This window comes from Salvelinus namaycush, chromosome 5 (assembly GCF_016432855.1).
Source record: "Salvelinus namaycush isolate Seneca chromosome 5, SaNama_1.0, whole genome shotgun sequence".
Taxonomy (NCBI): domain Eukaryota; kingdom Metazoa; phylum Chordata; class Actinopteri; order Salmoniformes; family Salmonidae; genus Salvelinus; species Salvelinus namaycush.
Window position 1 is genome coordinate 8,121,728 of NC_052311.1, and position 25,620 is coordinate 8,147,347.

General features: G+C 43.1%; 1 protein-coding gene across 1 annotated transcript; it reads right to left on the reverse strand.

Moving 5' to 3' along the window:
• Nucleotides 1–6,007: 6,007 nt before the first annotated feature.
• LOC120047916 (eukaryotic translation initiation factor 4E-binding protein 3-like) lies at nt 6,008–20,820 on the reverse strand. The gene is made up of 3 exons (XM_038993525.1): nt 20,358–20,820; nt 10,874–11,050; nt 6,008–6,615 (listed from the first exon to the last, which is right to left on the reverse strand). The coding sequence occupies exons 1-3, from the start codon at nt 20,488–20,490 to the stop codon at nt 6,587–6,589; spliced, it is 339 nt and encodes a 112-aa protein (XP_038849453.1). The 5' UTR covers nt 20,491–20,820; the 3' UTR covers nt 6,008–6,586.
• Nucleotides 20,821–25,620: the final 4,800 nt, after the last annotated feature.

Genomic DNA, 25,620 nt, shown 5'->3' on the forward strand with positions numbered 1-25,620 from the left:
CTTTGCAGGAGGAAAAGCAGGCTTGATACTGTATCATCCTAATATAATTATAAGGGTACTTTTTATCCTTGATGCGCACACACCATCTAATAGGATGATAAAACTGAATTCTTCATTCCTCTCAAACATCATTTCCCTGTACAAGTCTTATAAAGTACTGTATGTCTTTAAGTGTTGCTTGGGGAACATCCAATACCGTTGCAGTATACACTTGAGTGTACAAAACAATATTGAGTTGATCCGCCCACCCACGAATTCTAAATGTATTAAATATTGTTTTCTCTTACCCATCTGCACACAATACTTCATACTGACAAGGTGAAAACATGTTTTTACAAATGTTTACAAATATATTGAAAATTAAATAAACACATTATATATACAAAAGTATGTGGACACCCCTTCAAATTAGTGGACTCGCCTATTTCAGCCACAACCGTTGCTGACAGGTGTATAAAAATCGAGTACACAGCCATGCAATCTGCATTGACAAACATTGGCAGTAGAATGACCGTACTGAAGAGCTCAGTGACTTTTAACGTGGCACCGTCATAGGATGCCACCTTTTCAACAAGTCAGTTCATCAAATTTCTGCCCTGGTAGAGCTGCCCTGGTAGAGCTGCCCTGCTAGAGCTGCCCCGGTCAACTGTAAGTGTTGTTATTGTGAAGCGGAAACGTCTAGGAGCAACAACGGCTCAGCCGGGAAATGGTAGGCCACAAGCTCACAGAAGAGTGATCGCTGAATGCTGAAGCGCATACCATGTAAAAAATAATCTGTGGAAAGCCTTCCTAGAAGAGTGGAGGCTGTTATAGCAGCAAGGGGGGGACAAACTCCATATTAATGCACATGATTTTGGAATTAGATGTTCAACGAGCAGGTGTCCACATACACTACATGATCAAAAATATCAAATTTACACAAGTATTCACACCCCTGAAACAAAGATGTTAGAATCACCTGTTACAGCGATTACAGCTGTGAGTCTTTCTGGGTAAGTCTCTAAAGCTTCGTACACCTGGATTGTACAATATTTGCAAATTATTATTTAAAAAATTCTTCAAGCGCTGTCAAGTTAGTTGTTGATCATTGCTAGACAGCCATGTTCAAGTCTTGCCATAGAGTGGCCTAGTTACAGTCAAAACTCAGCCACTCAGGAAGATTCAATATAGTCTCGGTAAGCAACTTCAGTGTTTATTTGGCCTTGTGTTTTAGGTTATTGTCCTGCTGAAAAGTGAATTTGTCTCCCAGTGTCTGTTGGAAAGCAGACTAAAACCAAGGTTTCCTCTAGGATTTTGACTGTTCTTTGCTCTATTCCATTTCTTTTTATCCTAAAAAACGTCCTAGTCATTGCCAAGCATTGAGAAGCATACCCATAACATGATGCAGCCACCACCATGCTTGAAAATATGAAGAGTGGTACTCAGTGATGTGTTTTGTTGGACTTGCCGCAAACATAGTGTTTTTATTTAGGACATCGTTTCTTTGCAGTTTTATTTTAGGGCCTTATTGCAAACAGGATGAATGTTTTTGAATATTTGTATTCTGTACAGGCTTCCTTCTTTTCAGTCTTTCAATTAGGTTAGTATTGTGGAGTAACTACAACTTTCTAGTTTTGTCCTATCACAGCGATTAAACTCTGTGACAAGGTGAAATCCCTGAGTGGTTTCCTTCCTCTCCGGCAACTGAGTTAGGAAGGACGCCTGTATCTTTGTAGTGACTGGGTGTATTGATACACCATCCAAAGTGTAATTAATAACTTCACCATGCTCAAAGGGATATTCAATTTCTGCTTTTTTTTAACCCATCTACCAATAGGTGCCCTTCTTTGCGAGGCATTGGAAAACCTCCCTGGTCTTTGTGGTTGAATCTGTGTTAGAAAATCATTGCTAAACTGAGGAAACTTACAGATAATGAATGTGTGGGGTACAGAGGTAGTCATTCAAAAATCCTGTTAAACACTATTATTGCACACAGGTTTTTACTCCTGAACTTATTTAGGCTTGCCATAACAAGGGGTTGAATACTTATTGACTAAAGACTTAACAGCTTTTCATAAAAAAAAAAAAAAACATAATTCCACTTTGACATTTTTGGGTGTTGTGTGTAGGCCAGTGCCAAAAAAAATCTAAAATCGTATAGATTTTTAAATTCAGGATTTGTGAAAAAAATCAAGGGGTGTGAATACTTTCTGAATAATAAAGACAAGATAAAAAAACAAATGTTTGTTTTTCCAGAAGTGGTTTGACAACAGCATTATCAACAATTATTAAATAACCATGGACAACTATACAACTATCCAGACTTCATGAGAACACACAATGTTCCAATCACTCCTGAGGAGTTTCAAATAGTTGTTGGTGCTGTCCCTAGAGGTGCTGTTCCTCTTCTAGGACAATATAGCAGTTCTCCAAGTGCAACTTTTGAGGAATTTGTAGCCTCAATTCAGCATGAAGGAATTTACATTTCTTTATACTCTAAATGTGTTACTATTACTGCTGCTAGAATGTACTGGAATGCAGTCCTGGGACAAGTTTTTGTTGTTGTCTGGCAAATACTGTATATCTAATAAGGTGAAAGAAGCATCATACAAACTCATTCACAGAGTACCCGGTAAAGACCTTTACTGTACACAGATTTAAAATTGTTATTGATGACAAATGTGTGTCGTGGTTGTGACCCAGAAACTGACTGCTCTTATGTCAGAAGATTTTGGTTTGATTTAGAATCCTTTAAGGGAAACCACTTTTAATGTTTATTTGGAAACTGAAATTGTTTTATTATGACCCAACTGATATGCCCCCGATTTAATTTTCATTTTTCATTTGCTTATTTTTCTTGGAAGATTCTTTATTGGCTCAGAACAAACCACTCTTTCATTTGTTTAAGTTCGTTAGGTTTATGTACTTTGGTCTGTATACATTTCTGTTTTTTTATTTTTGTATTATTGTTCATCTTTTCTTCAGTCTGGTAATAGGAGGGTAGCTGAGTCTGGCTGGCCTCATATCTTTCACCTCCAGATAATCTGTGTATCCACTGTAGCCCTGAACCAGAACCAGTACTGGACACTGTCCACTGGGTTGTGCTTCCAGTTCACCTGGGTGTCTTCAGAACCCTTCTAGGTGCTGCCAGGTGAGATCAGGTTCTGCACGGGGCACGTATGAATACTGAATGAACGGTGACTCAACTGTATAAGCATCTGCAATGTCGTGTTTATGACAGTATGATGCTGTTATAACATACAGTTCAAATAAAGAGTTAGCTACCAAATATCCTTATTATACATCTATGTAATAAAGAGCCAAAATCGCTACCCTGAACTGATCCATCATCAGTGTTGACTTTACTTCATTTGGAAAGAATGAGAGCAGTTTCCTTTTTAGGGAAAAAACATCTTGTTCCCCCACTAATCGGAGCCATATGTTGGGTAATACATCCTAAACATTATTCCATGACTCTATAGTAAGCTGCTGCTACAGCCTGCTCCACAGGACACCCAGGGCTTCATGTTCACGTGCTAAACTTCTGTTTAGATGGGTGGCGTGGACTAGTGTGTGAGTGAGTGAGTGAGTGGTGGCATGGACTAGTGTGTGAGTGAGGGAGGGGTGGCGTGGTCTAGTGTGAGAGAGAGGGGTGGTGTGGTCTAGTGTGAGGGGTGGCGTGGTCTAGTGTGAGAGAGAGGGGTGGTGTGGTCTAGTGTGAGAGAGAGGGGTGGTGTGGTCTAGTGTGAGGGGTGGCGTGGTCTAGTGTGAGAGAAAGAGGGATGGCGTGGTCTAGTGTGAGAGAAAGAGAGAGAGGGGTGGCGTGGTCTAGTGTGAGAGAGAGAGAGAGAGGGGTGGCGTGGTCTAGTGTGAGAGAGAGAGAGAGAGAGAGAGGGGTGGCGTGGTCTAGTGTGAGAGAGAGAAAGAGAGGGGTGGCATGGTCTAGTGTGAGAGAGAGAGAGAGGGGTGGCGTGGTCTAGTGTGAGAGAGAGGGGTGGCGTGGTCTAGTGTGAGAGAAGGGTGGCGTGGTCTAGTGTGAGAGAGGGGTGGCGTGGTCTAGTGTGAGAGAGAGGGGTGGCGTGGTCTAGTGTGAGAGAGAGGGGTGGCGTGGTCTAGTGTGAGAGAGGGGTGGCGTGGTCTAGTGTGAGAGAGACGGGTGGCGTGGTCTAGTGTGAGAGAGAGGGGTGGCGTGGTCTAGTGTGAGAGAGGGGTGGCGTGGTCTAGTGAGAGAGAGGGGTGGCGTGGTCTAGTGTGAGAGAGAGGGGTGGCGTGGTCTAGTGTGAGAGAGAGGGGTGGCGTGGTCTAGTGTGAGAGAGAGGGGTGGCGTGGTCTAGTGTGAGAGAGAGGGGTGGCGTGGTCTAGTGTGAGAGAGAGGGGTGGCGTGGTCTAGTGTGAGAGAGAGGGGTGGCGTGGTCTAGTGTGAGAGAGAGGGGTGGCGTGGTCTAGTGTGAGAGAGAGGGGTGGCGTGGTCTAGTGTGAGAGAGTCTAGTGTGAGAGATTACCCAATGTAATGACTACTCAATACTGCCTACTTTATACACTGGGTACATTGTGGAGTTAAGTTTTGCTTTAATGGCAGACTTTTGGAAACCATTCAAGAAAATGTGTAGGCTACACGTGCAGTATTTCAAATTATGCAACACATTGTACCAAAACTAAAAACCAGACAGCATTGTATGAAATCCATGTGTCCTGCTTTAAATTCCTACTTTTCTACGATGATGTAATACCCTATTTCAGACGGTTTAGCTGACCCACGTCATCAAAACGATGCTCGCACTTCAAAGGGGCAGAAGGTCGTACGTTGTGATTCTGAACAGTCAGATACCGTAGCTAGCAACAAATCACAAAAGGCTGCCATTGTAAGTGGCTTGTTCAGGTCGTTTGATCTTGTTCTTGACACCACGTCTTAAATTGACTGATGTCACGTCTATGCTAATATGGCAAAAAAATTGCTCTAATATGGCAGAAATTTGCTAATCAACAACCGGAACTATGTATTTGAGAGACAAGTGCTCATTGTGCAACTTCATTTATGTTTTAAATAAACATTGGACGATAACATGTAAACTGTTCAATCTAAGCTAACCTCGTCTGTTTTTGCCCTATAGTTTCAGGCGCCTCAGTTTTGTTTCTAAACAACCCACCCGTTTATTGGTGGTTTGCGCTAAGACTGTGTACAAGCTAGGTTTCCATACAAACTTGCACTCGCAAATAGAGCGCAGGTATTATTGTGGACAAAAGAGCAAGATTATTTTTAAATTGTCAAACAGCTGCCAAGCATAGATGATCATGTCACCAGAATAAGACCCTCGATATGTATTGAAAAGAGCATCAAACTCATCACCGTGCACTTTCACCTCCCTGTGAAGTTCAAAACGTATTTCATATGTAACCTATAAACTGCATGGTTTCCCAAAGTCGTAGTGGTTGAACCACACAATATTTTCACGTGATTCCAATTTACATCAATATATAATATTTTCACCGCCATTTCGTGCATAATTCATTTTACAGACACAAAAAGATCCCACCTTGTATACCGTATTTTGTTTTGTCTGAATTTGGACATTTTACCGACAAATTTGCTGTTTCCATCAGGCCTGTTGTGGGTTTTTTAATAAAGGTTTGATGGAAACATGGTTCTAGATTGTTATGCTGATTAGACTAGGGTAATGCTGAGGGCACATAGTGGAGACAGACTAACATAGCGACATACATTAACCCGGTCAGAACATGCTGAGGCACCAGACTAGCAATCAGAACATGCATACCATAGTATAAGTACAGTCATGGGAGTCTCTATTTACATCTGAAAATGAAAGCCAGCCATCAGTAGCAAGTAGAGTACTCATTTCATTAAATCCTTTGATTTAAGAGAGCGAGGCAGATAATTTTGTTTTGTGTGTGTGTGTATATATTTAAAGTAATGACATGGTGAACTTGCTGTATTTACACATGGCTTTCTGGCATAGTTTGAAAATAGGGACCACATGAGGAAACAAACAAGAACATGACTGAACTCAAGTTTAGGTTTTATACTTATTTTTATTTTGAACTTTGATACATTTCAGTTCCTCCTCCACAGGTAGACGCATGGAAGAGCCTGTCCAACAGTCACCCCCAACCTCTGACCTTTAACCTTATGCCAGGGTCAGACATGGTGACCCCTCATAGGCCCAGCAGCCCCTCCAAAATCAAGCAGCAACTCTGCCGTTTTGACCAATCCCGCCGTCCCTGTATGTTTCATGTAAAATCTCGTACATTTCTCTCCTTTTAAAAAATACAAAGTACCGTACTCTTATGTACAAATCAAAAACAGTCCAACAAACACAAATGTATTGCTTCTTCCAACCTTGCAGCTCAGACACTAATCTGCAACCATTGACGCATTCTGCGCTTAATACACTGGTGCTACAAAAAGTTCTAACACAGGGATCAACATATCCCCATTCTCTTTATTTTGGGGGGTTTCCTCAACAACAAAAAGTTTTTAAAAAAGGAAGTTGAAGAAGGTGAATGTGACGCATGCTGGTAGTAAAGGACCAATCAGACGTCAGAATATAAGATAAAACAGTTCTCTCCACAGGAGGCAATGAGCTGCTGCTCAGATGTCCATCTCAAACTGGCTGTCATCTACAGAGGGAGAGAGAGACAAAAGGAGAGAGAGAAGGAGAGAGAGGAGGGAGAGAGAGAGGAGAGAGAGAAAGAGAGAGAGAGAGAGAGAGAGAGAGGAGAGAGAGAAAGGAGGGAGAGAGAAAGAGAGAGAGGGTGGGGAAGAGGAGACATTAACAAATCTGTCATTACTTGTATCAGTCCACTAAGTCCTAACCACAACCATAATGATGGATTGACGGGGGGGGGGGGGGGGGGGGGGCATGACAGTGTTGTGTTCATCCTTCTTACAAATGTAGTGTTTTTGTCAACTCCAGACAGGCAAGACAACAAATCTCCCAGAGCAGACACACAATCACCTAACCCTTCTGTTTCTGTTTGTCTGTCTGTCTGTGGGAGAGAAAATCGGTCATCTTTAATCTCCATCATCTTTAGCCTCACAGAGAGAGGGAGAGACGGACAGAGAAAGAGGGGTCAGAGGATGGTGTGCCTTCTCTAGACAAAAACAGTCATCTCATGACCAATAGAAGCAGCCAAACCTCAGACCACTCACCCTCAGACCACTCACCCTCAGACCACTCACCCTCAGACCACTCACCCTCAGACCACTCACCCTCAGACCACTCACCCTCAGACCACTCACCCTCAGACCACTCACCCTCAGACCACTCACCCTCAGACCACTCACCCTCAGACCACTCACCCTCAGACCACTCACCCTCAGACCACTCACCCTCAGACCACTCACCCTCTGCTGTTGAAACAACAAGCTCCATTTAACTGTTCATCTAGTATCCGTGTGCTGACCTGACCTCAACACGCTCAGATAACCAACCTGCTACTTAATGACACTGTCTGCAACTAGCCCACAGCTCAACATCATAGTAGTGTGTCGTTAGCTGTAAAACAAAACCGTGCCCTAGGACAACAGATAGCCAGCCAGCTGATATGTAGAGATATCTACAGTCAAGTACCAGATAAGATACACACTGATATAAACAGATATCTGCAGAGTTTTGGGTAGGACAACATTACAATGTTCTATGGGCAATTCCACAGACATGGAATTGCGCTGAGACTCAGATTTTTCACTTAAAATGTATGCCAAACCAAAAAGTTGAACAAACCAGAACATTTTACAAAAACACATTTACTGGAAGAACTGTGCAGATGCAACGTTTGGTAACAGAGTTCTGGTAAAAACATTTAAATATCTGCTCTGAATTAAGATTCAACAATGTCTGCAGAAATAAGTGTCAGCCCTGCCATGATGACACTTTGAAAAAATTAAGTATTTTGATTATTGAACTACAGTAAGTGATATGGATTTAAACCCGGTAACGGAATTGCAGTAACGGAATTACATCATGGATCCCTGATCTGTACTACACAATTATGGATATGAATGTCATTCTCTTCATGGTGATGTATCCTAAATAGGTACACAAAAGGTAGAAATATGCACTATCCTCCTTCGCATATCTGGGTATTATTCTACACAGACTATTATTTTAAATGAGCTCTGCCCCCAAACAAGACCAAACCTGAACTATAGTACTTTTCTTTACCGTACTCTACTGTCCAGATTTGTGAACACAACTGTTCTTTGTGACTACTAGAATTTCCCCATTGTAACCAATTCAAATGCAGAAATTCCATTTACTGATTTGGTAATGGAATTTCAAGTATTAATCACTCAATAACAAAATGTGATATCTGTAAAAACATTAACTAATTGATAGGTCTACCGTCACTTGTTACTTCTCTAAACTTTCATTATCCTCCCTCATGAGGGAGAGAAATTGGAAAATACCTGGCAGATGTGTGTTTTTGGTAACGGAATTTCAAAGCACAAGGCAAAGTCTCAAACTTACAACAGGCAGAAAAAAGTGTTGATATTAGTTGACAAGAGGTCTTTACGTCAACATTGTGTTAAGAGGCATTTCTAATATCTTAAGACTTTAATGGTAGATGTTTTCGAAGTCCCCTTATCCATCTGTTTTAGGATGGACAGTTTAAGACTAAATGTATATTTGCCTTAATTACTCAATGTTGGTGCTCCTGGCCTAGTTTCACAGTACTGTCAAGGGGTTTTAAGACCTAGTAACGTTCCACACACACACACAGACACACACACACAGACAGGAATAACAGAAGGTGATCATGTCTGACAGACAGATGGACAGACCAACAGGAATAAAAGCAGGTGATATTGTCTGACAGACCAACAGGAATAAAAGCAGGTGATATTGTCTGACAGACAGATCAACAGGAATAAAAGCAGGTGATATTGTCTGACAGACAGATCAACAGGAATAACAGAAGGTGATATTGTCTGACAGACCAACAGGAATAACAGAAGGTGATATTGTCTGACAGATCAACAGGAATAAAAGCAGGTGATATTGTCTGACAGACAGATCAACAGGAATAAAAGCAGGTGATATTGTCTGACAGACAGATCAACAGGAATAAAAGCAGGTGATATTGTCTGACAGACAGATCAACAGGAATAACAGCAGGTGATATTGTCTGACAGACAGACCAACAGGAATAACAGCAGGTGATATTGTCTGACAGACAGATCAACAGGAATAACAGAAGGTGATATTGTCTGACAGACAGATCAACAGGAATAAAAGCAGGTGATATTGTCTGACAGACAGATCAACAGGAATAAAAGCAGGTGATATTGTCTGACAGACAGATCAACAGGAATAACAGCAGGTGATATTGTCTGACAGACAGATCAACAGGAATAACAGCAGGTGATATTGTCTGACAGACAGACCAACAGGAATAACAGAAGGTGATATTGTCTGACAGATCAACAGGAATAACAGCAGGTGATATTGTCTGACAGACAGACCAACAGGAATAACAGAAGGTGATATTGTCTGACAGACAGATGGACAGACCAACAGGAATAAAAGCAGGTGATATTGTCTGACAGACCAACAGGAATAAAAGCAGGTGATATTGTCTGACAGACAGATCAACAGGAATAACAGCAGGTGATATTGTCTGACAGACAGATCAACAGGAATAAAAGCAGGTGATATTGTCTGACAGACAGATCAACAGGAATAAAAGCAGGTGATATTGTCTGACAGACAGATCAACAGGAATAACAGCAGGTGATATTGTCTGACAGACAGATCAACAGGAATAACAGAAGGTGATATTGTCTGACAGACAGATCAACAGGAATAAAAGCAGGTGATATTGTCTGACAGACAGATCAACAGGAATAACAGAAGGTGATATTGTCGGACAGACAGATCAACAGGAATAACAGAAGGTGATATTGTCTGACAGACAGATCAACAGGAATAAAAGCAGGTGATATTGTCTGACAGACAGATCAACAGGAATAACAGAAGGTGATATTGTCTGACAGACAGATCAACAGGAATAAAAGCAGGTGATATTGTCTGACAGACAGATCAACAGGAATAAAAGCAGGTGATATTGTCTGACAGACAGACCAACAGGAATAACAGCAGGTGATATTGTCTGACAGATCAACAGGAATAACAGAAGGTGATATTGTCTGACAGACAGATCAACAGGAATAAAAGCAGGTGATATTGTCTGACAGACAGATCAACAGGAATAACAGAAGGTGATATTGTCTGACAGACAGATCAACAGGAATAAAAGCAGGTGATATTGTCTGACAGACAGATCAACAGGAATAACAGCAGGTGATATTGTCTGACAGACAGATCAACAGGAATAAAAGCAGGTGATATTGTCTGACAGACAGATCAACAGGAATAACAGCAGGTGATATTGTCTGACAGACAGACCAACAGGAATAACAGCAGGTGATATTGTCTGACAGACAGATCAACAGGAATAACAGAAGGTGATAGTCTGACAGACAGACCAACAGGAATAACAGCAGGTGATATTGTCTGACAGACAGATCAACAGGAATAACAGCAGGTGATAAGGCCTGTAAAAATGCTGCTCTGGTCTTCTACTCCCCCTCATCCACTTCTTAAAACACTAGGTTCCATGAAGACAAGGGAAGAACATAAAGCTAGGTACATGTCAACATTATCATATAGGTGGTTGAATGGACATAAAAGGTAGGGTAGAGCTAGCAGGTTATACCAGTGTGTACCTACCATGTCCTTTTTGGCCTCCGCTGTGTGTGTACATGTTCATATGCACGTTTGTCAGTGTGCACATCTGTACAGAATGTGTGTGTGTGTGTGTGTGTGTGTGTGTGTGTACACAGTACGCATGTCTAGTGTGTGCATATTCCTACCTCCCAGGTCCTTCTCCTCCTCCTCCAGCTCCTCTTTAAGTTCCTGTAGTTTGCCCAGAGGGTGCAGAGCGGGCACCGTCACCCCAGGGATCTGGGGCAGGCAGCATGGAGGGGTACGGGCAATGGGAGAGTTCCGACAGTCCAGGAGGAACTTCCTGTCGTAGATGATGCGTGTTCCTGTCGGAGGGTCGGGGGGGGGGGGGGGGGGGGGGGGGGGGGTTAGCTTGGTGGTGCAGACTCTGGGGCCTTTCAGAACACACACATATATACACACACTTAGATCATGTGACACTTAAATAAAGTCCACCTGTCTGCAATCTAACTAATTATGTGACTTCTGAAGGTAATTGGCTGCACCAGATCTTATTTAGGGGCTTCATAGCAAAGGGGGTGAATACATATGCACGCACCACTTTTCCATTTTGAAAAAAAAAAAAAAAACTTGTTTAAAAATTATTTTCACTTAACCAAATTGGACTATTTTCTGTATGTCCATTACATGAAATCCAAATAAAAATAAATTTAAATGACAGGTTGTAGTGCAACAAAATAGGAAAAAACACTAAGGGGGGTGAAAACTTTTGCAAAGCACTGTAGGTCCTGGATGTCAGGAAGCTTGGCCTCAGCGATGTACTGAGCCGTATGCACTACCCTCCGTAGCAACCGGTCAGTGCATGCTCTGGGAGGTGTTTAGTCCAAGGGTCCTTAGCTTAGTGATGAGCTTTGTGGGTACTATGGTGTTGAACGTTGTAGTCAATGAACAGCATTCTCACATAGGTGTTCCTCTTGTCCAGGTGGGAAAGGGCAGTGTGGAGTGCAATAAAGATTGCATCATCTGTGGAGCTGTTGGGGCGGTATGCGAATTGGAGTGGGTCTAGCATTTCAGGCATGATGTTGATGTGAGACATGACCAGCCTTACAAAGCACTTCATGGCTACCAATGTGAGTGCTACGGGGCGGTAATCAATTAGGCATGTTACCTTTGCTTTCTTGGGCACAGGGACTATGGTGGTCTGTTTGAAACATGTAGGTATCACAAACTCAGACAGGGACATGTTGAAAATGTCAGTGAAGACAGTTGGTCTGCACATGCTCTGAGTACACGCCCTGGTAATCCATCTGGCCCTGTGGCTTTGTGAATGTTGACCTGTTTAAAAGGTATTGCTCACGTCGGCTAGTGAGAGCATGATCACACAGTCGGCCGGAACAGCTGGTGCTCTCATGCATGCTTCAGTGTTGCTTGCCTCGAAGTGAGCATAAAAGGCATTTAGCTCGTCTGGCAGGCTCAAAATAGTTTGCAAGCCCTGCCACATCCGACGAGCATCAGAGCCGGTGTAGTAGGATTCAATCTTAGTCCTGTATTGACGCTTTGCCTGTTTGAAGGTTCATCGGAGGGCATAGCGGGATTTCTTATAAGCATCCGGATTAGTGTCCCGCTCCTTGAAAGCGGCATCTCTACCCTTTAGCTCGGGTGTGGATGTTGCCTGTAATCCATGGCTTCTGGTTTGGATATGTTCGTACGGTCACTGTGGGGATGACGTCGTCGATGCACTTATTGATGAAGCCAATGACTGAGGTGGTATACTCCTCAATGCCATTGGATAAATCCCAGAACATATTCCAGTCTTTGCTAGCAAAACAGTCCTGCAGCGTAGCATCCACATCACCTGACCACTTCCGTTTTTGCTTGTAATCAGAAGGATAGAATTATGGTCAGATTTGCCAAATGGAGGGCGAGGGAGAGCTTTGTATGCATCGCTGTGTGTGGAGTAACGGTGGTCAATCGTTTTTTTCTCCTCTGGTTGCATGTGACATGCTGGTAGAAATGAGGTAAAACGGATTTAAATTTGCCTGCATTAAAGTCCCCGGCCACTAGGATCACCGCTTCTGGATGAGCATTTTCTTGTTTTCTTATGGCCTTATACAGCTCGTTGAGTGTGGTCATAGTGCCTGCATCAGTTTGTGGTGGTAAATAGACGGCTACGAATAATATAGATGAGAACTCTTGGTAGATAGTGTGGTCTACAGCTTATCATGAGGTATTCTACTTCAGGCGGGCAATACCTTGAGACTTCTTTAATATTACACATTGCACACCAGCAGTTATTGACACACCCTCGCCCCTCGTCTTACCAGACGTAGCTGCTCTGTCCTGCTGATGCGCGGGGAAGCCAGCCAGCTCTATATTATCCATATCGTCGTTCAGCCACGTATCAGTGAAACACAAAATGTTAGTTTTTTTATGTCGCGTTGGTAGGACAGTCTTAAATCGTAAATCGTCCAGTTTGTTTTCCAATGATTGTATTATTGGCCAACGTGCAGAGGTTAGTGGTGGTTTACCTACTCGTCAACGAATTCTTACAAGGCACCCGCCCTCCTTCACCTTTTCTTCAAACAGATGACGCCGATTTGAGCCTTGGCTCGACAAAGCAATATATCCTTCGCGTCAGACTTAAAGAAAAAATCTTTGTCCAGTTCGAGGGGAGTAATAGCTGTTCTGATGTCCAGAAGCTCTTTTCGGTCGTAAGAGACGGTAGCAGCAACATTATGTACAAAATGAGTAACGGTTGAAGTCAGAAGTTTACATACACTTAGGTTTGAGTTATTAAAACTTGTTTGTCAACCACTTCACAAATGTCTTGTTGATAAACTATAGTTAAGGCAAGTCAGTTAGAACATGTACTTTGCGCATGACAAGTAATTTTTCCAACAATTGTTTACAGACCGTAACCCTATTTCACTGTATCACAATTCCAGTGGGTCAGAAGTTTACATACACTAAGTTGACTGTGCCTTTAAACAGCTTGGAAAATTCCAGAAAATTATATCATGGCTTTAGAAGCTTCTGATAGGCTAATTGACATCAATTGAGTCAATTGGAGGTGTACCTGTGGATGTATTTGAAGGCCTACCTTCAAACTCAGTGCCTCTTTGCTTGACATCATGGGAAAATCAAAAGAAATCAGCCAAGACCTCAGAAACCAAAAATTGTAGACACCCACAAGTCTGATTCATCCTTGGGAGCAATTTCCAAACGCCTTAAGGTACCACGTTCATCTGTACAAACAATAGTAAGCAAGTATAAACACCATGGGACCACGCAGCTGTCATACCGCTCAGGAAGGAGACGCGTTCTGCCTCCTAGAGATGAACGTACTTTGGTGCGAAAAGTGCAAATCAATCCCAGAACAACAGCAAAGGACCTTGTGAAGATGCTGGAGGAAACAGGTACAAAAGTATCTATATCCACAGTAAAACGAGTCCTATATCGACATAACATGAAAGGCCGCTCAGCAAGGAAGAAGCCACTGCGCCAAAACCGCCATAAAAAGCCAGACTACGGTCTGCAACTGCACATGGGGACAAAGATCATTCATTTTGGAGAAATGTCCTCTGGTCTGAGGAGGATGGCATCATCATGGGGGTGGAAGCATCATGTTGTGGGGGTGCTTTGCTGCAGGAGGGACTGGTGCACTTCACAAAATAGATGGCATCATGAGGTAGGAAAATTTTGTAGATATATTGAAGCATCATCTCAAGACATCAGTCAGGAAGTTAAAGCTTGGTCGCAAATGAGTCTTTCAAATGGACAATGACACCAAGCATACTTCCTTAGTTGTGGCAAAATGGCTTAAGGACAATAAAGTCAAGGTATTGGAGTGGCCATCACAAAGCCCTGACCTCAATCCTATAGAAAATTTGTGGGCAGAACTGAAAAAGCGTGTGCGATCAAGGAGGCCTACAAACCTGACTGTTACACCAGCTCTGTCAGGAGGAATGGGGCAAAATTCACCCAACTTATTGTGGGAAGCTTGTGGAAGGCTACCCGAAACGTTTGACCCAAGTTAAACAATTTAAAGTAAATGCTACCAAATACTAATTGAGTGCATGTAAACTTCTGACCCACTGGGAATGTGATGAAAGAAATAAAAGCCTACTATTATTCTGACATTTCACATTCTTAAAATAAAGTGGTGATCCTAACTGACCTAAGACAGGGAATTTTTACTAGGATTAAATGTCAGGAATTGTGAAAAACTGAGTTTAAATGTATTTGGCTAAGGTGCATGTAAACTTCCGACTTCACCTGTAAAAACAACGCGGAATAAAAAATAAATAGCACAGTTGGTTAGCAGTGTGTAAAACGTCAGTCATCCCCTCCAGCGCCATTATAGTCAGGCCCTATTGGTCAGGTGCATGCGATGCATAAATCAGTCGCATAAAGAAAGCATGCATTGAGGGAATGGTTTTCCTAAGCAAATTAGGGATTTTGGCAAAATTTTCAGCAACACGGTTAGCGCGATAAACACTGTTCTGTTGATGATGTGGTGGTCGCTGTAGCAGGGTAAGAGAGACAGACAACGGGTGCTAGTCACAGTCAGTCGCTGTCAATTTGTTTTTTTAACACAGCACAGCAAGTCTGAGGCTCAGTGCATATAGTTGATATGATTAAAACACAGGGTGTGTCAATATATGTAAAAACAAAAAAAAAATTGACCAATCGATTGGTCTGAAGAACAGACAACATTCGGTCGACCAGTATTTATATTTTAGTCAGGGACATCCCTAAAATTGACTCATGTACCATAACATCTGTTGGAGAGATTAGTTATAAACTCAAGCACATTATTCAGTGTACAAAAATGTAGGATTTAGTTCTTGATTTATCCAATATGCTCCTTGAAAACCAGCCATGAATCTTTTGATGTCAAAACTGCACAAATACAAGAGTGCATCTGGAAGAAACTGGGACTGCACCCCTCCCTGGCCTTAGGGTCAGGGCTGTTGGATGCATACCAAACACACACACGGTTTTCAGCCCAAGGAAAGGAGATGGAGGAGGAGGGAGGGGAGAAGAGGGGTCATCAGTTGGCCATTGTGAGTCAGGGAAGAGAGGAACACAGGAGGATACAGAGGAGAGGTTGTGGGTTGGCAGTAGTAAGCCAGTTCTAGGAAAGTGGAGAACATAAACAAGTTCTCCTAGAACCAGGAAGTGGTGACAGGAGGCAGACCAGAAACATATGTGGTCACCACCAAACACACAGAGCTCTCCGTGTCGCCTGCACCGGGCGCTCTGTGTAGCAGTATGAAGTACGCTACAGAGCTGTACTGTAGTCACCAGCAGAGTTTTCCTTACATTATGTTTGCTTAGGTGGGTTGACGAGGCCTCCTGTGGTGATACCACATTCCTGAGGTTGCCTGGTTGAGTGGAGGTTATGTCATCTCCTCCGCAACAGGCCTAGACTATTAGGAATACAGTATGTAAAAGGAAACTTGACTTGCCACTCCATACAAAGTTTGTCTGCATGTTTCACTTTGCATGTCTACAGAAGAGACTGTTTGGTAAACAACTAGGCTCTGACAGGTTGCTGACAGACTGATGTCATCCCTTAATTGCAACAGAACATTGATAAACAGCCGTTATAGATATTATATCATACTGAATATCATGCTGATGAACTGAAGTTTCACCTGAACCACCGTGTACCGATCATAGATAAAAAGCTCATTAGCATTTATCATAGATAAAAAGCTCAATAAAAATTTGATAAACAGTCATTAGATATGAATCATCCAATGTTGTGGTGTCTACTAGTGAATTCTGCCCTGGACAGGGTTACACGGAGAGGACGGGGAGTACTGAGTATTAGCAGTGGTGTAAAGTACTTAAGTAGTACTTTAAAGTATTTTTACTAAAGTAATTTTTTTGGTGGTATCTGTACTTTACTTTACTACATTCCTAAAAACAATGATGTACTTTTTACTCCATACAATTTCTCTGACACCCAAAAGTTACATTTTGAATGCTTAGTAGGACAGGAAAAAGTCAAATTCACACACTTATCAAGAGAACGTCCCTGGCCATCCCTACTGCCTCTGATCTGGCAGACTCACTACAAATCAAATGAATGTTTTATTTGTAAATTATGGCTGAGTGTTGAAGTGTGCTTGCCCCTGGCCATCTGAGGGTGCTCGACCGTTTTGAGTCTGCGAGGAGAACGAGAAAGCTTTACCTGTGTGAGAGGGTGTGGGGAGTTTGAGGGAGGAACCATTAGAGGGAGGGGATGTGAGAGAAGGTGGAGAGCGCCGAGCCAGGGTGGCGTGAGGGGATGGGATGGAGGACTTGGTGGTGTGGGGGGAGGAGGAAAGGTTAATAGGGTTAGTAGCATCTGAGTTTGGAGCAGACTGGGAGGTGCTGCCTTTACCAGAGCTAGGATAAAAAGCTGGGATTTTAGAGGCAGTTACAGTAGGGGGAAGTAGTTTTATGACCCCCCCGCTCTTTTAGCGCTTCCGTTAGCCTGCAAACAGAGATGCCAGACCAAAGACTGGTTATCAAAAATGGAACGGGTGATTTAAAGTAACAAATGCAAAACAACATTGACTTCAGATGGCCAGGGGCCAAATTGTGCTGTCTGGTTTTCTTAATATAAGGAACATGAAATTATTTACACTTTTCAATACTTAAGTACATTTACTTTTGATACTTAAGTATATTTAAAACCAAATACTTTTACTCAAGTATTTTACTGGCTGACTTTCACTTTGACTCAAGTCCTTTTCTATAAAGGCATCTTTACTTTAGAATGACAATTGGGTACTTTTTCCACCACTGAGTATGAGTACAGCACGCTGGAGTCACAACTGATACAGTGCAGAACAGTTACATTTCCACACACACTATGCAACCTCTGCCAGTTGAGCACCCTGTCCTGAACAAAAGGGGAGCGGAGTGTGTGTGTGTGTGTACATTGGGGCAGGAATTCAGGCAGACGCTATGCAGAGAGAGCAGGACAGCCAGCAGCTAAACTATAGTGCCCTGGCCCTGAGTTATGCAGCTAAGTCCAGCTCTGTGGCCAATCTCTCGGTTCACATGAAACCTAGCCCATCCCATGTAATGCTACGCTCTGTCAGTGGCAATGGGATAAGACCCACCCACCCTCCCCTCATCACATTACAGCAGGGAGAGATTGGCCGGGGGACCAGAGCAGTCTCGCCGCACCATGTGTATGCTTGTTGTGCTCACATCAGCAGTTAGTTGTGGAAAATTAACTTCTGGTTATAGAAGCATCACGTAAAACTGCTCTAGACCATCTGTTTTATTTATTTAACTAGGCAAGTCAGTTAAGAACAAATTCTTATTTACAATGACGGCCTACCACGGCCAAAACCGGACGACGCTGGGCCAATTGTGCGCCGCCCTATGGGACTCCCAATCACGGCCGGTTGTGATACAGCCTGGAATCAAACCAGGGTCTGTAGTAACGCCTCTGGCACTGAGATGCAGTGCCTTAGACCGCTGCGACAGTCGAGAGCACCTGTTGTAAGGTATCAATGAAGAATCACCATAAGCACTGTAATGACAGTAACAGAGCTGTTATAGCCATGTTATAACTACTCCTTAAAGCTCATAACTAATGTGTTCTGGTCTGACCATGCCATCCACGACGCAAAAGTAACATGAAGGATCCATAGAGGACCTGAAACCACACTGCTTTTTGCTCTCAGCCAAATCACACATTCCACCACTCCCTCCCACGTGTCCTCACTTCAACAATTCTTAGAAAGGCCTCTCGTTGCACTCCATTTATGCTTCCCAATCCCTCCCTCCTTTTCTTCCCCTCTCACACTTTACTCTCTCTCAAATTCAAAGGGCTTTATTGTCATGGGAAACATGTTCACATTGCCAAAGCAAGTGAAATAGATAAAAGTTAAACAAAAAATTAACAGTAAACTACACTCAGTAAACAAAAGTTCCAAAGGAATTGAGACATTACAAATGTCATTATGTCTACATACAGTGATGTAACGATGTGCAAATAGTTAAAGTACAAAAGGGAAAATAAATAAACATGGGATGTATTTACATTGGTGTTTGTTCTTCACTGGTTGCCATTTTCTTGTGGCAACCGGTCACAAATCTTGCTGCTGTGATGGCACACTGGTATTTCACCCAATAGAGACGGAAATTGTAGGCAGTGTGCACATAGCCTGTCTTCCCTTGAGAGCCATGTCTGCCTACAGCAGCCTCTTTCAATAGCAAGGCTATGCTCACCAAGTCTGTACATAGTCAAAGCTCTCCTTAATTTTTGGTCAGTGGTCAGGTATTCTGCAATGCTGTACTCTCTGTTAAGGGACAAATAGCATTCTAGTTTGAAAAAAACAAAGCAATGTGTCAAGTAATAAGATTTTTGTCTTCTCATGATTTGGTCAGGTCTAATTGTGTTGCTGTCCTGGGGCTCTGTGGGGTGTGTTTGTGAACAGAGCCCCAGGACCAGCTTGCTTTGGGGACTTTTCTCCAGGTTCAACTATCTGTAGGTGATGGCTTTGTTATGGAAGGTTTGTAGAATTTAACAGCTCTTTTCTGTATTTTTCCGTCACTCCCTCTCTCTCCACTTGGCTAGAACAGAATGTTCCAACAGTATTCCTGAAATGCACCAGGGAAGCTGTGGTGGCGCCCAGAGGGTGTCTCCCTCTCTCCTCCCCAATCATCACCCTGAATCTGGCCCGCCCACCAATAGGTCATAGGTTAAGAGGAGCTTGTTGTCCACCAATCGGCTTTTCCACTCAAGAATGTTGTGCCAAATTTGACAACCATAACTCCCATCACTATGGCTACTTAGCTTACATAATGTGGCATGTTTTCCATATTATGAGATCTGATATATAGCAGATCTCAACTGACAAAACATAGCTGAAAGCTAAAACTACATTTCGCCCCAGCAAAGTTAATTGGCAATTGGTTCCCAACAGCACTTTACATGAGCTGTTTTGAATGTGAATTTCCGCAGCCAGTTCTCTCAGCGAGTTTACACAGGTCTGAACAATGTAGTAAACAGACAGTGCCGAATCCCACCTTCATACTGCTCTGCACAGACTGCACGTAAACAGCAGCCAGTTGAACACGTGAGCCCAGTTTTTTTCCACATCACTTAAATCATTTTCGTCTATCAATAAGAATATTGCCGTAACATTACGGGAAGAGTGAGGTCCCATATTTAAAAGACTGGACGCAATAATATGAACACATTTTTTAAAGATGCATTGAATGAAGTTTCAGTTAAAATATCACATACCATACGTTATTTCCAACAAACACAGTACGCTGCAAGTCAAACAGACAGGTAACTAACCTAGTTTTAGCCAGCTAACTAACAAGCACGTGTCACTCATTTGCGCATGTATTATATCCGACCAAATAAACTGGAGTCACAAGACAGTGACGGTTAAGTAACGTTGAGAGGTTGCAAGATTTGGGGAAGTAAATGTACGTTTCAATACAGCTATAATTAACGTGAACGTGTTATTTCCTTGTACAACCATCGTCAAGTACCTAGCTAGTTTAGTTAACCTTTTCCTACAATATAAACGTTAGTTTTCTATCTAAAAAAAATAGCTGGCTAACCTTAGCTAAACTACCACTGGTACAAAACGTGTTGCGCGTGCTGCATGGTTGATCGTAAACATCCGGGCCAGGTGCTCTTACCTCCGGGCGTTGTGGAGAAGAGAGTACCCCCGGGAGTCTGACTATAGCAGTCGGGGAGCTGAGACCAGTCTTTCAGGGTGAGAACCCGGGTAGGGATTGGGCAACTCTTCGCCTCCTGAGCGTTGGTCGTCATCCTGGGTTTATTTGGGTTCTTCTGATCAACCGCAGACAGATGCTTAGTGTGAAGATCGGTTGATCTTGCAAATTGGATTGTTTACCAAACAAGTAATTTGCTAACAAGATAAACAACAACAAAACCTTAGATACAGTAGCTCGTTTTAGCTAACAAATTAAAACAGACGGAATCGACTGCAGAGCTGTTCAGGGCGGACGGTTTTGTTGCCAGATAAGTATAGCTGTCAGCTCAGCAACAACCGTAGCTTGAGAGAACGAACTGTCTATTGAACATGTTAGCGTGCATTTAACAACTATCAGGGTGCCTCTGGTCATGTGACGTGTTGTGATCGCTACAGCCATATATTATACATACAAAGGCAACAGCCGAACCTGATCTCCACGAAGAAGGGCGACTGGTTGGTCAATCAAATATTAGCTCCGCCTGTGAAGGGTGGAGCTGTCCACAACGGAGTGACATGTTCATTTCGATCCGGAAGTAATCTAGTGGATCTAATCTGAAGCGATGGTGTAGAACAGAAAGCAACACTGACCAGAAACAAGTCCCAACTTGTTTTACTTGACAACAATGGCAAAGCAAATACATTATTCAGCAGAAACAACCCCAAGACTCCAAATACAATAAATTCCATCAAAAAAGAGAATAAACTGATCTACATAAATTCACCACATTCTGATAATGTACCTAGCTGACTATGACTGAACACAGCCAATGAAGTTATGGCATCACTAAATGGATCCGTCTGTGTAGTGATACCACTCTGATCAACATATTTACATGTACATGTGATGTGTACACAGGCTAGATATATTATACATTCATGGCTGCACAATAAACATGTCACCCGCGTGAGATAAATATATTTAATTGATACAGTATTGATTGTTTTATAATACATGTCATGGGAACAGGGAGTGTGGTACTGTATGACATTTATTTTTTAATTGACCCGAATTTCTCCCAAATTTCGTGGTATCCAATTGGTCATCATAACTCACGGCCCGCCGACAAGGACACAATGCCTGACATGAAGTTTTACCCAAAATTGAACTAATGTGCACACACGTTTCCCGAAAACAGTCACACACGTCGGGAGAGGTGCATCTGCGACAGCCGAAAGTCGGAACACCGGTTTTCCGACAAGGCTCAGATCAACTTGGCAATGTTGCCATTGTTTATTCAAATCTGCATTGAACCTTTCAAATGTATTTTTGCACTGAATATGTACACACACACGCTGCTGCTACTCTGTTTATCATACAGCGCATTGGGAAAGTATTCAGACCCCTTCCCTTTTCCACATTTTGTTACTTTACAGCCTTATTCTAAAATGTATTAAAACATTTTCTTCTTCAATCAAAACACAATACCACATAATGAAAGAGATTTGCGTCAGTTCATATCTGGTATCAGGACAAAATGTGATTCAGAGTCACCGAATATATTTTAAGTATTTTAATTAAACTCAAACGATAAATGGTAAATGCAATTTTCGTATATACGGGTTCACCCTATCACCACGCAGGGTAAAGCAGGGAACTGTGGAATGTACTCAAATAGCAGTTCTTATACTATGACAGCTTTAGTTCCAACTTGTCCAGTTGGCCTATCATAGTAGAGGCTGAGCACGGTTTAAACTCTTGCTCCGCCTTTGGTGGCACCCGGACTTGTCCAAGTCCCTTGGCGCTTTCCTTTGTCCACATCTGGTTGCTGGGTAGATTAGCTCCGTCTTGTGTCTCCCCCTTGATTCTTCACTCAAACAATTCCTAATATGGTACTGTCCAGTAATCTAACCTCCCTGGTTGGCCTAGAGAGATGCACCCCTCCCCTCTCCAGATTGACCACAGCTTTTATGGCCTGTGTTGGTCAGTCATTACACACCTACATCTGTATTGTTTGTGTGTGTGTGTAACAAAACAATATTCATCTTCAAACAATATGCTAGCAGGCTATTGTGCATAAACATAAATCCTAACAATAACGACATCACAATACCCCATAATGACATCACAATACCCCATAATGACAAGGCAAAAACAGGTTTTTAGAAATGTCAGACCCTTTGCTATGAGACTCGAAATTGAGCTCAGGTGCATCCTGTTTCCATTGATCATCATTAAGATGTTTCTTCAACTTGGAGTCCCCCTGTGCTAAATTCAATTGATTGGACATGATTTGGAAAGGAACACCCCCTGTCTATAAGGTCCCACAGGTGACAGTGCGTCAGAAAAAAAACCAAGCCATGAGGTCGAAGGATTTGTCTGTAGAGCTCCAAGACAGGATTGTGTCGCGGCATCTGGGGACCGGTACCAAAACATTTCTGCAGCATTGAAGGTCCCCAAGAACACAGTAGCCTCAATCATTCTTAAATGGATGAAGTTTGGAACCACAAAAGACTCTTCCTAGAACTGGCCGCTCGGCCAAACTGAGCAATCAGGGGAGAAGGGCCTTGGTCAGGGAGGTGACCAAGAACACGATGGTCACAGAGAGCTCCTCTGTGGAGATGAAGAAAACCTTCCATAAGGACAACCATCTCTGCAGCACTCCACTAATCAGGGCTTTATGGTAGAGTGGCCAGACGGAAGCCACTCCTCAGTAAAAGGCATCACAGCCCTCTTGGCGTTTGTCAAAAGGCATCAACAGCCTTGGTTTCTCAAATGACCGCCTCGCCTGGTTCACCAACTACTTCTCTGATAGAGTTCAGTGTGTCAAATCGGAGGGCCTGTTGTCCGGACCTCTGGCTGTTTCCATTGAGGTGCCACAGGGTTCAATTCTCAGGCTGACTCTCTTCTCTGTATACATCAATGATGTCGCTCTTGCTGCTGGTGATTCTCTGATCCACCTCTACGCAGACGACACCATTCTGTATACTTCTGGCCCTTTGGACACTTAACGAACCTCCAGATGAGCTTCAATGCCATACAACTCTCCCTCAGTGGCCACAAACTGCTCTTAAATGCAAGTAAAACTAAATGCATGCTCTTCAACCGGTCGCTGCCCGCACCTGCCCGCGCATCTAGCATCACTACTCTGGACGGTTCTGACTTAGAATATGTGGACAACTACAAATACCTAGGTGTCTGGCTAGACTGTAAACTCTCCTTCCAGACTCACATTAAGCATCTCAAATCCAAAATTAAATCTAGAATCGGCTTCCTATTTCGCAACAAAGCATCCTTCACTCATGCGGCCAAATATACCCTGGTAAAACTGACTATACTGCCGATCTTTGACTTCGGCGATGTCATTTACAAAATAGACTGCAGTGTTGGGGGCTATCACAGTGCCATCCGTTTTGTCACCAAAGCCCCATATACTACCCACCACTGCGACCTGTACGCTCTCGTTGGCTGGCCCTTGCTTCATACTCGTCGCCAAACCCACTGGCTCATCTCTAAGTTTCTGCTAGGTAAAGCCCCGCCTTATCTCAGCTCACTGGTCACCATAGCAGCACCAACCCGTAGCATGCGCTCCAGCAGGTATATCTCACTGGCCATCCCCAAAGCCAACTCCTCCTTTGGCTCCCTCTCCAGTTCTCTGCTGCCAATGACTGGAACGAACTGCAAAAATCACTGAAGCTGGAGACTCATCTCCCTCACTAGCTTTAAGCACCAGCCGTCAGAGCAGCTCACAGATCACTGCACCTGTACATAGTCCATCCAACTACCTCATCCCCATACTGTATTTAGTTATCTTGCTCCTTTTCACCCCAGTATCTCTACTTGCACATTAATCTTCTGCACAGCTATCACTCGTGTTTAATTGGTATATTGTAATTACTTCGCCACCATGGCCTATTTATTGCCTTACCTCGTTTGCACACACTGTATATATACTTTTTCTACTGTATTATTGACTGTTTGTTTACTCTGTGTGTCGAACTGCTTTATCTTGGCCAGGTCGCAGTTTTAAATGAGAACTTGTTCTCAACTTGCCTACCTGGTTAAATAAAGGTGAGATAAATAAACGACTCAATGAGAAACAAGATTCTCTGGTCTGATGAAACCAAGATTGAACTCTTTGGCCTGAATGCCAACTGTCACATCTGGAGGAAACCTGGCACCATCCCTACGGTGAAGCATGGTGGTGGCAGCAACATGCTTTGGGGATGTTTTCAGCAGCCTGGGACTAGTCAAGATCCAAGGAAAGATGAAAGGAGCTAAGTACAGAGATCCTTGATGAAAACCTGCTCCAACAGGACGACCCTAAGCACACAGCCAAGACAACACAGGAGTGGCTTCTTGACAAGTCTCTGAATGTCCTTGAGTGGTCCAGCCAGAGCCTGAACCCGATCCAACATCTCTGGAGACCTGAAAATAGCTGTGCAGCGACGCTCCCCATCCAACCTGACAGAGCTGGAGAGGATCTGCAGAGAATGGGAGAAACTCCCCAAATAAAGGTGTGCCAAGCTTTTAGCGTCATATCCAAGAAGACTCAGGCTGTAAATGTGATGTTTTTGCTTTGTCATGGGGTATTGTGTGGATTGATGAGGGAAAAAAACATGAATACATTTTAGAATAAGGCTGTAAAGTAACAAAATGTGGGAAAAGTGACAGGTTCTGAATGCACTGTAGCTATTTAGCGGTCTTAAGGCTTGGGGATAGAAGCTGTTCAGGAGCCTGCTGGGCTGTCCGCACCACCCTCTGTAGCGCCATGCAATCGAGGGCGGTGCAGTTGCCATACCAAGCAGTGATGCAACCAGTCAAGATGCTTTCAATGGTGCAGTTGAGGGCCCACGCCAAATCTTTTCAACCTCCTAAGGGTGAAGAGGCGCTGTGTGTGTGGACCATTTTAAGTCCTTACTGATTTGGACATCGATTGTGGGAGAAGTCGGAGCTCAGGGATGATAGACGCGTTTCCCACTAGTAATCACCAGTTGGAGGGGCGTCCAAGTAGATTTCCCCCAGTCATATGTGGTAAATATCAGCTTCCCACTTGGTTATGAGCGTCAGCTGTCAATGTTAATATTTATTAAAATGTAACGCATCAGAGCCATGAGTTGAGTGTGCAGATTCTATTTTGTAAGATGACAATGCATTGTGTTGTAACTAGTCAAACATGCTATTCAGTTTTGGGAAATGAAAACAAAGCCCTACCTACACAAACAATAAAGTGCACAGCCACAAG

Bases quoted from the DNA above. Each gene is read 5' to 3' on its own strand.
- LOC120047916 (XM_038993525.1), bottom strand. From the start codon at position 20,490: ATGACGACCAACGCTCAGGAGGCGAAGAGTTGCCCAATCCCTACCCGG. The intron at 11,051-20,357 runs GTAAGAGCACCT...ACCCTCCGACAG, and splicing joins CTTCTCCACAACGCCCGGAG to GAACACGCATCATCTACGAC. The intron at 6,616-10,873 runs GTAGGAATATGC...CTCCCTCTGTAG, and splicing joins GGAGGAGAAGGACCTGGGAG to ATGACAGCCAGTTTGAGATG.